Raw genomic sequence first — 12609 nt, 5'->3', positions numbered from 1 at the left:
ACCGCTGCCTCTCTCTGCACCTCTCACTTCTGTCTCTGCCTCCCGTGCATCCCTTCCTCTCTCCTCACCGCCCAACCCCTCACCTCTCCCCCTCCTCAGGGTGTTATACCAGCAGCAGAACCAGCCCATGGACGCTCTGCAGGCCTACATCTGCGCCGTACAGTTGGACCACAGCCACGCCGCCGCCTGGATGGATCTGGGCACGCTGTACGAGTCCTGCAACCAGCCGCACGACGCCATCAAGTGCTACATCAACGCCACACGCAGCAAGGGCTGCACCAACACCCCTGCGCTAGCCCACCGCATCAAATGCCTGCAGGTGGGTGGAGAGAGGACTTTAAAGCAGGTGGTTTGGATGCAGATCTTCAAACATAAGAAGTAAATGAAATAGGCAAGAATTCAAAGGCAGCTGTCTTCCAACAGGACATTTAGCTTGCGTCACAGCGTTCCTATATTTTTTATTCTATAAAACTGTCAAGAGAAGAACACTGGTGGTTGTTACACTGCCCTGCTTGCAGTGCGTACTGACTCACGCTCATATCATTAACTGATGCTGCTGGCTGCTCTTTATTTAGTTTCTGTGCTCAGAGGGTCGCTCATTCACAACGCTGTCGACTTCCAGCGTTTTAACAATTGGATGCATTTGCCGCCTGGCGCACCTGCACTAGCAAACAAAAGTTTCAGAAACGATGGATCAGTTTGGGACATCCCTCCTTGAAACTGCTAACGTGTATTGTGGGCAGAGGACATGCAGTGAGTGCCACAATGTAGACAAACAGCAACAACAGAACTGGTACGCTGACCAGTAATATAGCATCCCTGTGCAGCCACAACTTTATGGAATAAGTCTATATCTTATTCCCCAGGGATGTGAGAAGAGCGTCCCATTAGGCACAAAGGAAGCTTTCAAGAAATTGAATCTGGTGTCCAGAATAGAATAAAGTCCAGAAATCTGTGGTGGCATTTTATTTTTACCCCCCCGCCTCCCATTCTCTCAGGACCATGACTCCTGGCTGATAGGGAGTTGCTCCTCACTGGAACCTTTTTTCACCTTCAATTTTTTTGTTGCTAAGCTGTGCAGCATAATATATGTGTAAAAGGAAAAATAAGCACGGTGCCCTCACACTCATTTTCCTTATTTTAAGGATTATTTATCCTTTTGAGACTGATTGAATCATGCTGAAGCTAACGCTAGCCGCCTCAAAGTCCCCCTGCCATAGATTTGACAACAGGGGGGTTCTAACAATCCCCATGTCTCATGTGTTAATTTACTCATCAGTATTTTTGTCCGAGCAGTGTCATTTTCCTTTACATATGCATGATGGAATGTGACATTTCCACCAGTTATGTTAGCATAAATTCATGGCATTAAGACAAGCTCAGGCCTTGTTTTAATGGGGTTGTGACTGTGTTTGGGATCACTGTTGATAATACCTCCTTGTGTGGTTGATGCTGTACATGTCATAGGTGTATTAGCCAGCCAAGACACAAGTTAGCATATCGCTATCAGTTTCCAACGTAGCTTCACTTGTGTTATAACCTCTACCTATTTGCCATTGCTGATCATTTCCTTGTTTTGAGGTCATCGTTTTTTTTTTTTGGTTTGGTTTTTTTTTTTCAACAACAAAAAAAAAGCCTTGTGTTTTATTATTTTTTTGTTTTTCACGCCGTTTTCCATTCCCCTAGGCTCAGTTGAGTAACCCCCAGCTCAGTAGCCTACAGGGTAAAAGTAAAATGCTCCCTCTTATTGAGGAGGCATGGAGTCTACCAATCCCAGCTGAGCTAACCTCCAGGCAGGGAGGCCTGAGCAGTGCACCACAGCAGGTGAGAGACCAGATAGAGCAACTTACACCTCTCGTCTCCCTCCTCCCTCCCTCCCCCACCCTCCCTCCCTTTGACTGAGTGCACACGCAGACACATAGGCACTCAAACACATGATCATACTTTACACACAGACAGGCCGACAACTGCGCATGCACTATTGTAAATACTGATGGGTAACACTTGAGCTCAGCGCCACCTTCCACACTGAGTGTGTGTGTGAATGCAGATGTCTAAAGAAGCAAGAAAAGCACAAAAAACTCCCAGTGAACACCGATCTTTACTCCACTGCACCGTGAATGCTGTCACTCAGATTACTGTAAGCACACTTTCTGCTTCACAGCAGCAGAAATTGACTAATAAGGCCTGCATCATACCATATGTTACTGTAATATTTCAGATGTACTATGGCATCTTTATGGCATCTGTTTTGAAAGAGGATGGGTCCGGCCAAGTGTTACCCACTCCCTTGCACTCCCTCTCTTCTCCACAGCACAGTAGTCACTCGGCTTCACCCATCATGCTCCGTGAAAGAAACCAAAAACTCAATCAGCAAAGCACTTGTGCAGGCTTTTGTTAATTCTTTCCCATTCAATTTCTCCTTCTGTTAATCCTATTTTTAATCTATTGTAGTATTCAGGATTTTACCCCCCTTACACTTACTTTACAAATCCAGTTTTTGGTGGCAAACTTGTTGAACCTGCGCCACGGCGCTGTTTGCTCCTAATCTGCTTTGGTTTAGACTGGGAGAGATTGCCTTTCTGAAGAGATTAAAGTGCTCTTAATTCTAAAATCAAGAGGCCGAGTTTCTAATTCTAACACTCTGATGTTTGGTCTTTTTGGCCTTTGACCCCGCCCCTGTGTGATCGGTGAGGTCGTGCTGTCGCACAGTATACCGAGACTTCCCATTGGCCTGTCCATCTTCCTCCCCCCCTCAGTAGTTGACCTTAGATGTCCTGCAGCTGCTCACAAAAGCCCCAGCAACGCCCCCTAGTGTTTCATTAGCACCTCCACTCATTCATGCCCATCAAAGAGTAGATGCGAGTAGCTCTCTGTTGTGTCCACGTTTGTGTGTGATCATTGTCGTGTTCCTGACTTCACAGCGTTGGAATATGTTGATTTATCAGCTTTGACTTGGTGAGAGTCAGTTCAGACCTATCACACTGTCAGTGTGTCTGCATTGGGGAGATTTTGGATGGAGAGTTTTCAATGGGTCAGATGTGACTTTGTGTCTTAAACCTGATACATGAGATGGAAATACACGAGGAACAAATATGCAGAATATAGCTTATTTTTTGATTGCCCACATTTTGTACCACATGAAAATGAGATAACATTTGCTAAAATCACAAGTTTTTAATCTAAATTCAGCTGTCTATTTTCCATCCTGTCATGAAACAGAATAAGAAGGCCTTGAGAGGCGTTGAAGTGTAGTCAAAGCCTCGTAGGATATCGATTTTTAAGCCTGCTCATAACTAAACAAAGCAAGCTAAAGTCGCTCCTGTTTAAAACCAGTGATTTTCGTCACATCTGGCTCATCGGCTCCCTCAGAGGTAACGCTCAAACTCTCACAGTGTGGAATGTATCGTAACCTTTTGCTTTAAAGGTTGAGCCGCGCTGCTGTGCCCTTAAAACGGCTGCTTCATATTGTCCGAAAGTGCAATAAGGAATCCACTGCATTGCTGTGAAGAAGCCATTAGGGCACGCTGAGTGCTGCAGGTGTTGATAAGAGGCAGTTAGTGATGAATTTGACCAGTGAGAGCGGCCCCAGGGCTGCTGTTGCCCCGTGACGTGACACCGCCGGATACACAGGAATGTTTCGCTCTACTTGTCCTTCTTGTTTGTTTCAGTGCCAACACAGAATCACAGTGTCGCTCTCCTTTTCTCTCTTTTCCTTATTCTCCACCCCCCTCGCTTTGCATTGCCCTTTGACCTCTCCCTCTTGCTGTACTTTTTCTTCCATTTTCTGCTTTGAATAAACGCTCTTGATTGCCCCCCCCCCCCCTTTGACTTTCATTCTTGATTTTGCCCTTTGTGCCACTCACCTCCCCACACTTGCTTCACTCGCTCTTCCTCCGTGACCTTTCGTTGTGTTCCTCCATGTACCTCTCTGTTCTTTTCCTCCTTACATTTCTTTTGCTTCCCTCCACCCGCGCTCCCCGCCACCCCCTCCCCTACAGGCTTGTAAGCCCAATCACAGTGCAGAGGGTGGGGGCTCGGGTCAGTCTCTGCCCCCTCACGTGGGCCCGCTGGGCCAAGCCGAGGACCAGTCCTGCCCAGCCAAGAGGAGGAGAGCCTCCAGCCCTTCCAAGGTAAATACGACAAGTCAAGGCATCATTCATCTGCTAGTAGTGCTCCCCTTTCCTCTCTTTGTTTCAGTCTTTACACCTTACATGTTATATATATTTTCAATCTTCATAATATGTTTAGGGTGATTCATGGGCCACTAACTCAGCACAGCAGCCAGTTCCCAACTGGTACCTCTCCCCGCAGAAATTACAGGTCAGTATTATCTCTCATTGTCTCTTACTTTGATTATGATCTCCGCTTTTTTGTGACCTCTGGGTATCGCTGCCGTTTGTCTCCAGGTGCTGGAACAGTTGCGGAGTAATCGGGCCAGCCTGAAGCCCCCGCAGCTTCAGATGTTGGGGCAGCTGGAGGCTCAGCTCGCCATGATGCAGCAGCACCAGCACCAGGTAAAACAACTCATGACGTTAGGCTGAATACACTCAGTAATCCAGTGTGTAAACACTGTAGTAGTGTTGAAGCCTGACTTAAGCCAGCCCTTTCATGGTGAGCTGTGGCACGTGTAGGCTTTAGATAGGTGGGTTTGGCACGTAGTATAAGACAAGTTTCAACACTGACAGGTAAGAATGTGCTTGTGTGACGGGCTCACCCATCAGGTTCTCCGACAGGTTCAAACAAACATAATGAATGACTTGCAGATACTAATTTTCAAGCTCTAATTCGATTTCAAACGGTGGGGTTGTTATCTTTTCATTTACAGATGAGACAGAATGCCTCGGGAGGTCAGGTGCGCCCGTCGCTCCCCAACGGCCCCACCGCCAACTCCCTCCCCTCCCCCAACCCCAGCCTCCACCCCACCCGGCCCCACCTGGGACCACACCGGCCCCTGTGCCCGCCTCAGCTGCTGGCCAACGGGCCCGTGGGCCCTGGGACACATGGACACTCAGACTCCCTCCCTGTGGGTAGTAACAGTAGTAGTAATAATCAGTCAGGGCCCACGGCCACAGGACCCAACGGAGACGTGCCTTACCTGCAACCTGCCAGCAGCGGCGATGCAGCACTGCTACCTCACACCTGCACAAGCACGCAAACACAGGACGCCACGCCGCACCAGGCCCTGCACCTAAACTCCTCTCAGGTCAGACATCACTCGCTATTCGGCTTCTTTCCACATCTGTGACAGACATCCTCTGCATTCTCTCTTTCTCCAGATCCAGCTAAGAAATGCAAATGGGTATAATTCCGTTTTTTATCCTACTGACCTACTTGGCTCTGTTGTAATAACTGCCACAAACTGCTGAAGATCCGTCGAATGGTTTCATGAAACAGGCTGTGAAATCCCTCCCATGAGACGCGTGTGAATTAAAGTAGACATCACAGTCTGGTGCTGAGCCAAAAGATGTACGTAACACGTAAAGATAGAAAGAGGTTGAGCTCATATTTCATGCTTCTGTTAAGTTACAGCGTCTTAATCCACACAAGGATCATCATCAGGTGCACATGTGGGAAAAATGTTGGGAACTTTCTATTCCAGTCATCCCAGCAGGGCTCTCCTCTTTTGCTGTGTAACAGTACTTCCTCTCTTCTTCCTTCAGGGGCTTCAGAAGGGGTCTGTTCCACATGCGACGGGCTCCAGTGGTGAGGGGACCCTCTCTCAACCCCAGACCCCCAACTCCTCCGCCCCTGTGCACCCCAACAATCAGGTTGGACATTCCACGAACGCCCCATCGCCACGGCAGCAGGCTCACAACCACCTCCCATCCCCACCCTCCCTGCCCCTCTCCTCTACCTCAGGTGGAGCAGCACCTGGTGCGTCCGCTACCAAAGAGAGCAACACCGCCGCCGCCGCCCTCGGCAACGGGGGCTCAGAGGGCAAGACGCCATCGCCACGTCCGTCAGCTGACGGCAAGGTGGCGCAGGTGGAAGGCCTAGCCAATCATGTACACTCTGGGGACGGTGGCAAGGTGGCAGAAGGTGGCGAGAAGCCGAGCCTTAGCGCAGACAATCCTAGACTATCTGCCCTGCTGGCAGGGGGGAAGCGCCCCGAGGAGGGCGAGGGACCATCAGAAGGGACAGTGTCCACAGCATCCACCACGGCCGAGTCCCACAAGAAACTCAACAACATCCACCCGGCCGTCCTGCCCTCCACCCCCCACGCGCCAGGCAGTTCAGCCGCCTCCTCGCCCATCTCTGCCATGTCCACCGCCACACCCTCACCCAAATCGTCAGAACACACCCAAACAGGCGCCCACAGTCCCGCCACAACATCCACCGCACCTGCTGTGAACGGGAACAGCAAAGGAGGAATCTCTGAGGACTCTCAAAGCCCACTGAAGGCGGAGCCGCCCACCGTCACCAGTCTCAAAGCTACGCCTCCACATGGACACAGCTCCTCCTCCTCCTCATCGTCATCTTCAATATCCATCTACCCCAGCTCTACAGACGTGCTAAAGGCCTGCAGGTGAGACTGAAATCCCCCATTGGTTTTCTTTCACATCACGGTGCCTTGCAGGTGCGCTCAGGTTAATTCCACTTGGAGACACTGATGGTGTTGACAGATGCACAGAGCACACAGTCAAGCCAGAACACTTCAGAAGTTCAGAACACTTGGTGTGACACTCGACTTCTGGCTTGTAACATTGCGCACGCTCGAGCAGGGTTCAAATGTGTTCAAATGTGTCTTGATGAGTAGAAATGGGCAGCTTCTTGCAGCGTTTAAAACACATTAACTAAATGTTAAATTGCTTATTATATTTAAGCAGCGAGGATGGTTTTTTGATAATAACAGCATGGCTGTGCTGTTTGATACAATATTATAGTTGTAACGTTGAGGTTGCTGCTTTCTTCTTCGCTTATTTTGTGTATTGAAGTTTTGTAAATGTTTTAGAGATGGTTAGAGAAGCCCAGGTGAGCCTGTTTTCTCCAGAAATGATTGTGACAGGCTTGTTGTCCTCCAGTAATAACCGATGCTTTGTCAAAACCTTAATCCAAAGACTCAGCTATCAGAAAGTTAAAAGGTTTCTGGTGGACATGAAATGGTGCAAATGAGAGAAGGATCTGAACTGTGCGGTTTGTTTTGAAGATGTCTCCTCCCAGTGGAATTGCAGAGTAACTACAGAACCAGAGGCAGATAATTATGTAACTGTAAACAACACTGAAGGCTACTGGGCAGTCTTGTTGCCATGCAGATAATATCCAGCACAGAATATTCAGTCGAATGGATTCCTCCATTTGGTTGCACTTGAGATGGAAATTAAGGAGATTTTCTGAAAAGAAATTCGACATCACACCCTGGATATGCATGGACTGCTGAGGTCGATCGCTCACAGATACATCTGAGGAAGAACAAGTCTGCAAACTTATTTATGCCCTGACTGATTTATGTTCTGGTTTTTGTATCACTAAAAAAACATTTTCCACGTTGTGCACGTGCAGGAACCTCGGGAGGAACGGTCTCTCCAACAGCAGCATCCTCCTCGATAAGTGCCCCCCGCCCCGGCTGCCCCCTCCACCCTCACCAGTCCTGCCCAAAGACAAGCTCAACCCTCCCACACCCAGCATCTATGTGAGTATTGCTCAGAGAGCTGCGAGGTGACTTGAAAGTACGACTGCCTGCTTTTAACTTCCTGTTTCCTGTTCCTGGATCAGCTGGAAAACAAGAGGGATGCTTTCTTCCCCCCACTGCACCAGTTCTGCACAAACCCCTCCAACCCCGTCACTGTCATCAGAGGACTGGCTGGAGCGCTCAAACTCGGTAAACGCTTTGTTTCACAGCACCGTGTGTGTTTTTCCTCAGTGTGTCAATCACCAGGACATCCATGTTTTAACTGTTTGTTTCCCTCTCTGCAGACTTGGGTCTGTTCTCAACAAAGACGTTGGTAGAGGCCAACCCGGAGCACCTGGTGGAGGTCTGGACTCAGCTCTCTCAGCCCGCTGATGAGAACTGGGACCCGACCGGCATCAAGAAGATGTGGCGCTGCGAGAGCGCCCGCGCCCACACCACCATCGCCAAATACGCCCAGTATCAGGCTGCTTCCTTCCAGGAGTCCCTTCGGGTCAGTTTTGCTTTAATGTCTGAAGTGCGGTCGTTGTAATCCTCCCCTGTAACTCACACCTGTGTTAAAACCCTGTGACGGTTTTTCATCAGTTGCTGTTCATCGCAGTCAGCATTAATAGCTACTTGTCGTCGTGTCCTTCTGCTCGCTCCGAAATCAAAGATCCTCTCCTAGTTTCCTTTATATTTCACTGAAGTAAACTAGCATGAGACCAATTAACAAACTCGTCCACGCTGCCCCGATCGTTTGTTTCATATTCAGCAATCAGACCAACAATCACTGCATCATCAGCAGATTTCACATTGAAGGCAGCAGATGAGTTAGCCCTACATTCATTTGTGTAAAGAGTGCACAGGAGAGATGAAGCTCACTTGTGGGACCCCAGTGTTCGTACGAAGAGGGGAGGACGTGGCAGCATTTATTCTGGAGCGCTGCGATCTGTCAGTCAAGAAGGAATCGAGCCATCTGATCATCCTGCTCGTCACCTCTTGCCATTAAAAACATGCAGTCTCAGGGTACTGAATGCAGATGAAAAGTCCTTTAACAGAGCACAGACACACAGTTTTGGTTGATCTAGGTGACAGGACCGTGAAGATTTCCAGATTGATTGATTGATTTGATCTTGGAAAAATTTTAATGCACTTTGTTGGTTCGACATTGTCCACACGAAAGCGTACATAGTCTGTTAGCAGCGTGTTGAGCTCTCACTGGTATCTATGAAGGTGAACATCCTCTCAGACAAACCGCTGACTCATCATTCCATGTCTGGATGGTTCTCAAGCTTGCTGGTTTTAAGCTGCTGTTTATAGAGAGGGACCAGGTGGACTGTGCTGTGGTCTGAGTCACATGCTGGTTTTGGATCCAACCCCTGCGTGCATCCTTTGTGTTGCCAAAGCAGCATAAGTGTCCTCTCTCCTCGAGTTGGACAGGTAATAATATACTGATAAAAGTGAGGCATTACATGATCTGGAGCAGCTATTGAAATCCCCCCATACACTTTTCCACCTGCACTCCTTTGGCAGTTCCAAGGAGACGCTGTTAAAGTCATCCCACTGCCTGAACTGTTATTCCCAGCTGTACCGAAGAATGCCAGTAATCGTTCAGGTCTGCTCAGCTGTGGACGTGTGCTCTCCTCTGAGCCGGCAGCAGCAGGTGGAACTCAAACATCAGCCAGTAAATCACTGAATTTCGTGCATCAGACAATCCACGACCAGCCGTTGGTGTCTCACTGAGATCACAAGTGACAAAATGTGTCAAAACAAACATATCTGACATGACAGACACCTGCTGCCGCTGTGCAGCACCAGGAAGTCAAGCTGAAGGACATGTAAGCATAACAAAAACATTGACTTGTAGCATGTTGGCTTAATGTGTTTCCTGTTTGTTTTCAGGAGGAAAACGAAAAGAAGGCACTAAAGGAGCCCTCGGACACGGAGCCGGCGTCAGCAGAGAGGTACTGAACGTTGTTCTGTGCTTATTTACCTGAGTTTGAGTATGTTGCTGCATTAGGAAGCTCTAGACTCCAATACTAACAGGAAGTTCTTTGTGTGCTTGTCTTCAGTGTTGCACGCAAACGAAGGGGCCCCTTAAAGCACATCAAGTTCGGAACCAACATCGACGTGTCGGATGAAAGGAAGTGAGTATGGATCTTGTCTCGCCGCCTCGTCATCTCTCCCGTCGTGAAACTGATCTCACAGTGACCACTTGTCTCGCTCACTCTCCACCAGGTGGAAACAGCAACTCCAGGAGCTCAGCAAACTGCCGGCCTTCGCTCGAGTCGTGTCGGCCGGCAACCTGCTGAGCCACGTGGGTCACACCATCCTGGGCATGAACACCGTTCAGCTCTACATGAAGGTCCCTGGAAGCAGGATACCAGGTGAGTGCAGCTCACACTCATGCTCTCTGCTGTGTGGACGTGTGTGCTGAACAGGTTTTGCGTATGTCTCTCCAGGCCACCAGGAGCACAATAATTTCTGTGCCGTCAACATCAACATTGGACCAGGAGACTGTGAATGGTTTGCAGTACCGGAGCCCTACTGGGGAGTGATGAGCAACTTCTGTGAGAAGTAAGCAGGACTGGACGAGGGTCTGAGGGTGGAGGGTGTAACATAAGACCACCTGAAGCAAAGAAAGTTGACTTGACTGTTTCCTCCTTTCTTTGCTTCTGCCACCACACTTTCCCATTTCGTCTGTCCGTCACCATCTCCCCTCATTTCCCACCTCCCTCACAACTCCCCCTCCCCCTCCTCACCTCCAGGAACAACATCAACTTCCTGATGGGCTCATGGTGGCCCAACCTGGAGGACCTGTACGAGGCCGACGTGCCCGTCTATCGGTTCATCCAGCGTCCGGGCGACCTGGTGTGGCTCAACACGGGCACCGTCCACTGGGTGCAGGCCATCGGCTGGTGCAACAACATCGCCTGGAACGTCGGACCCCTCACCGGTATGGGGATTATGGGATATGGGTTTCGGATATGCTTACACAGACAAAAATCAGACAGAATTCCTGACTTTTTCTTCAACACATGCATTGAATACTCCTCCATATCAGCCAGTGCCCCTGTTTACACTGTCCACATAATGTCCTGTTCAGCATGCAAAGCTACCTCCCCAAAATCTATATTTGGATCCGTCTTCGTCACGTCGTGTAACGCTCGGTATGTTTTACCGCTTTTCCAGCCCATCAGTACAAGCTGGCCGTGGAGCGCTACGAGTGGAATAAGCTCCAGAGCGTCAAGTCCATGGTTCCCATGGTGCACCTCTCCTGGAACATGGCACGCAACATCAAAGTGTCCGACCACAAGCTGTTCGAGATGATCAAGTGAGTCACAGAACCCGTCACTTTCAACTCCCAGCAGTTTGTTTGGATTATATGTTTGACTCTTCTCACAAGCCGGGTTTGTTTTGAAATCTGACATGTTGTGTTCTTTTCACAGGTACTGCTTGCTGCGGACGCTGAAGCAGTGCCAGTGGGTGAAGGAAGCCTTGGCGTCAGCCGGCAAGGAAACGGTGCTGAGGCCGAGGACCAGGGATGAGCCGGCCCACTACTGCACCATCTGTGAGGTCAGTAAGCACACCGGGAACATTACAGTATCTCTGGTGTGAAATTTAACAGGATTTCACATTTCTGGGTAAGCAGCTCACACTTATTTCTGGTTAAACAAAAAAAAAAGTCTCGCCTTAACTGCTCACATTCTAAATGGCACTGAAAATGTTGGAATTGAACCAAATGTACTCGTCTACTGACTGTGTGTCTGAATCTTTACACAAAAGGTCTGATAAGTATGAGGTGATATAACTGTAAAGTTTCAGTGCATGTGTGCATGAGATGATAATTCAAGGTTAGGAACATGCTGCAATTTTCAACATAACCTGGTGCTTTATCGACACCATCATCACGTAAACCAGAAGCCTTTTAATGTTGGAATGAAACGAGCCCGTCGTCATTGTTTGTTTGTTGTCTCCTCGTGTTAAAAATGTGAGGAGCTGGTGACGCAGACACAGCGACAGGATGCAGTGCATTTCTCAGGATATAAAGAATAATAAAATTTATATTGATGACAGTTTTTGCTTTAGGTACATTGAAAGTCATTAAAGTGCCTGGATTTGACTCTTAAAAAGCTGTATGAACCCTGTAATTATCCTCAAGTGTTGACCATGAGACATTTGGGTTGGTAATTTATTTTTTTGGGACGTTGAGAGCAAAATTAACCCGACATTTTTGACATTGCACCCCGCCGCTGTGAGCTTTGTCGTCGCTGGTAGCTGCGTGGTAGATGTCTTCCTGTCATTCGTGCTGCAGTTCTGCAGTTCGCAATTGGAGTGATTTTTAGACAGCATCACGACCTGTGATCAGCTGGTGTTGAATTAAAGGCAGACTGTTTGTTTGAGCTAATTAATGGGTATGCTAATGGCTTCTATTTGAATGCAGGGCTTTCAGCTGTTGAGCAGCGATGTGTCCATATCCCATTAAATGTCGGCCGTCATTGTGTCCCAGCCATTGTTCTATGATTCAGCGTCTGTGGAGCAGCTCCAGGATTTGTCTCTAGAAGACATCATCGCTGCAGTCCGTTCATTCAGACTCACAAATCAAAGCTCAGACGTGCAATATAAGAGAAATGACATGGAGATTGATTGCTCCGCAGGTGGAGGTGTTCAACCTGCTGTTTGTGCGCCGCGAACTCCTGTCCAAGAAGCCGCACGTGGTGCACTGCCAGGACTGTGCCAGGAAAGGCAACGCCACGCTGGACGACTTCGTGGTGCTGGAGCAGCACAGGATGGAGGACCTGATGCAGGTCTATGACCAGTTCACATTAGTAAGTCACCAGACTGAGGGAGAGGTGGAGTCAAGACCGTTTGCTTCTTCTGTCAAAGCGAAAGAACGTTCCAGTGCATTTCTGTGAATCGACCGCACGAGTACGGCTTTTATCTGAGATCTTAATTAAAATGTCTGCAGCAGTGTGGAATTAAGTCACTTCATTCCA

At 48.7% G+C, this 12609-nt stretch overlaps 1 protein-coding gene across 2 annotated transcripts in view; it reads left to right on the top strand.

Moving 5' to 3' along the window:
* Positions 1-12609, top strand: part of LOC143315885 (lysine-specific demethylase 6A-like) — a 29203-nt gene that overhangs the window by 14931 nt on the left and 1663 nt on the right. The window contains exons 12-29 of one of the 2 annotated variants that reach the window (XM_076723425.1): positions 100-319; positions 1687-1824; positions 4002-4133; positions 4252-4323; positions 4410-4517; positions 4829-5206; positions 5664-6529; positions 7504-7633; positions 7717-7822; positions 7918-8123; positions 9515-9576; positions 9685-9759; positions 9851-9999; positions 10075-10189; positions 10381-10568; positions 10805-10946; positions 11062-11188; positions 12271-12441. In XM_076723425.1, the coding sequence (XP_076579540.1) occupies positions 100-319; positions 1687-1824; positions 4002-4133; positions 4252-4323; positions 4410-4517; positions 4829-5206; positions 5664-6529; positions 7504-7633; positions 7717-7822; positions 7918-8123; positions 9515-9576; positions 9685-9759; positions 9851-9999; positions 10075-10189; positions 10381-10568; positions 10805-10946; positions 11062-11188; positions 12271-12441 (3385 nt within the window). The remainder of the gene's footprint in view (positions 1-99; positions 320-1686; positions 1825-4001; positions 4134-4251; positions 4324-4409; positions 4518-4828; positions 5207-5663; positions 6530-7503; positions 7634-7716; positions 7823-7917; positions 8124-9514; positions 9577-9684; positions 9760-9850; positions 10000-10074; positions 10190-10380; positions 10569-10804; positions 10947-11061; positions 11189-12270; positions 12442-12609) is intronic. The other variant, XM_076723426.1, reaches the window with a different exon arrangement.

The sequence above is a fragment of the Chaetodon auriga genome, chromosome 23, assembly GCF_051107435.1.
Source record: "Chaetodon auriga isolate fChaAug3 chromosome 23, fChaAug3.hap1, whole genome shotgun sequence".
Taxonomy (NCBI): Eukaryota; Metazoa; Chordata; class Actinopteri; order Chaetodontiformes; family Chaetodontidae; genus Chaetodon; species Chaetodon auriga.
Note: the sequence above shows the minus strand (reverse complement) of the source record. Positions and strands in the feature narration are given on the sequence as shown.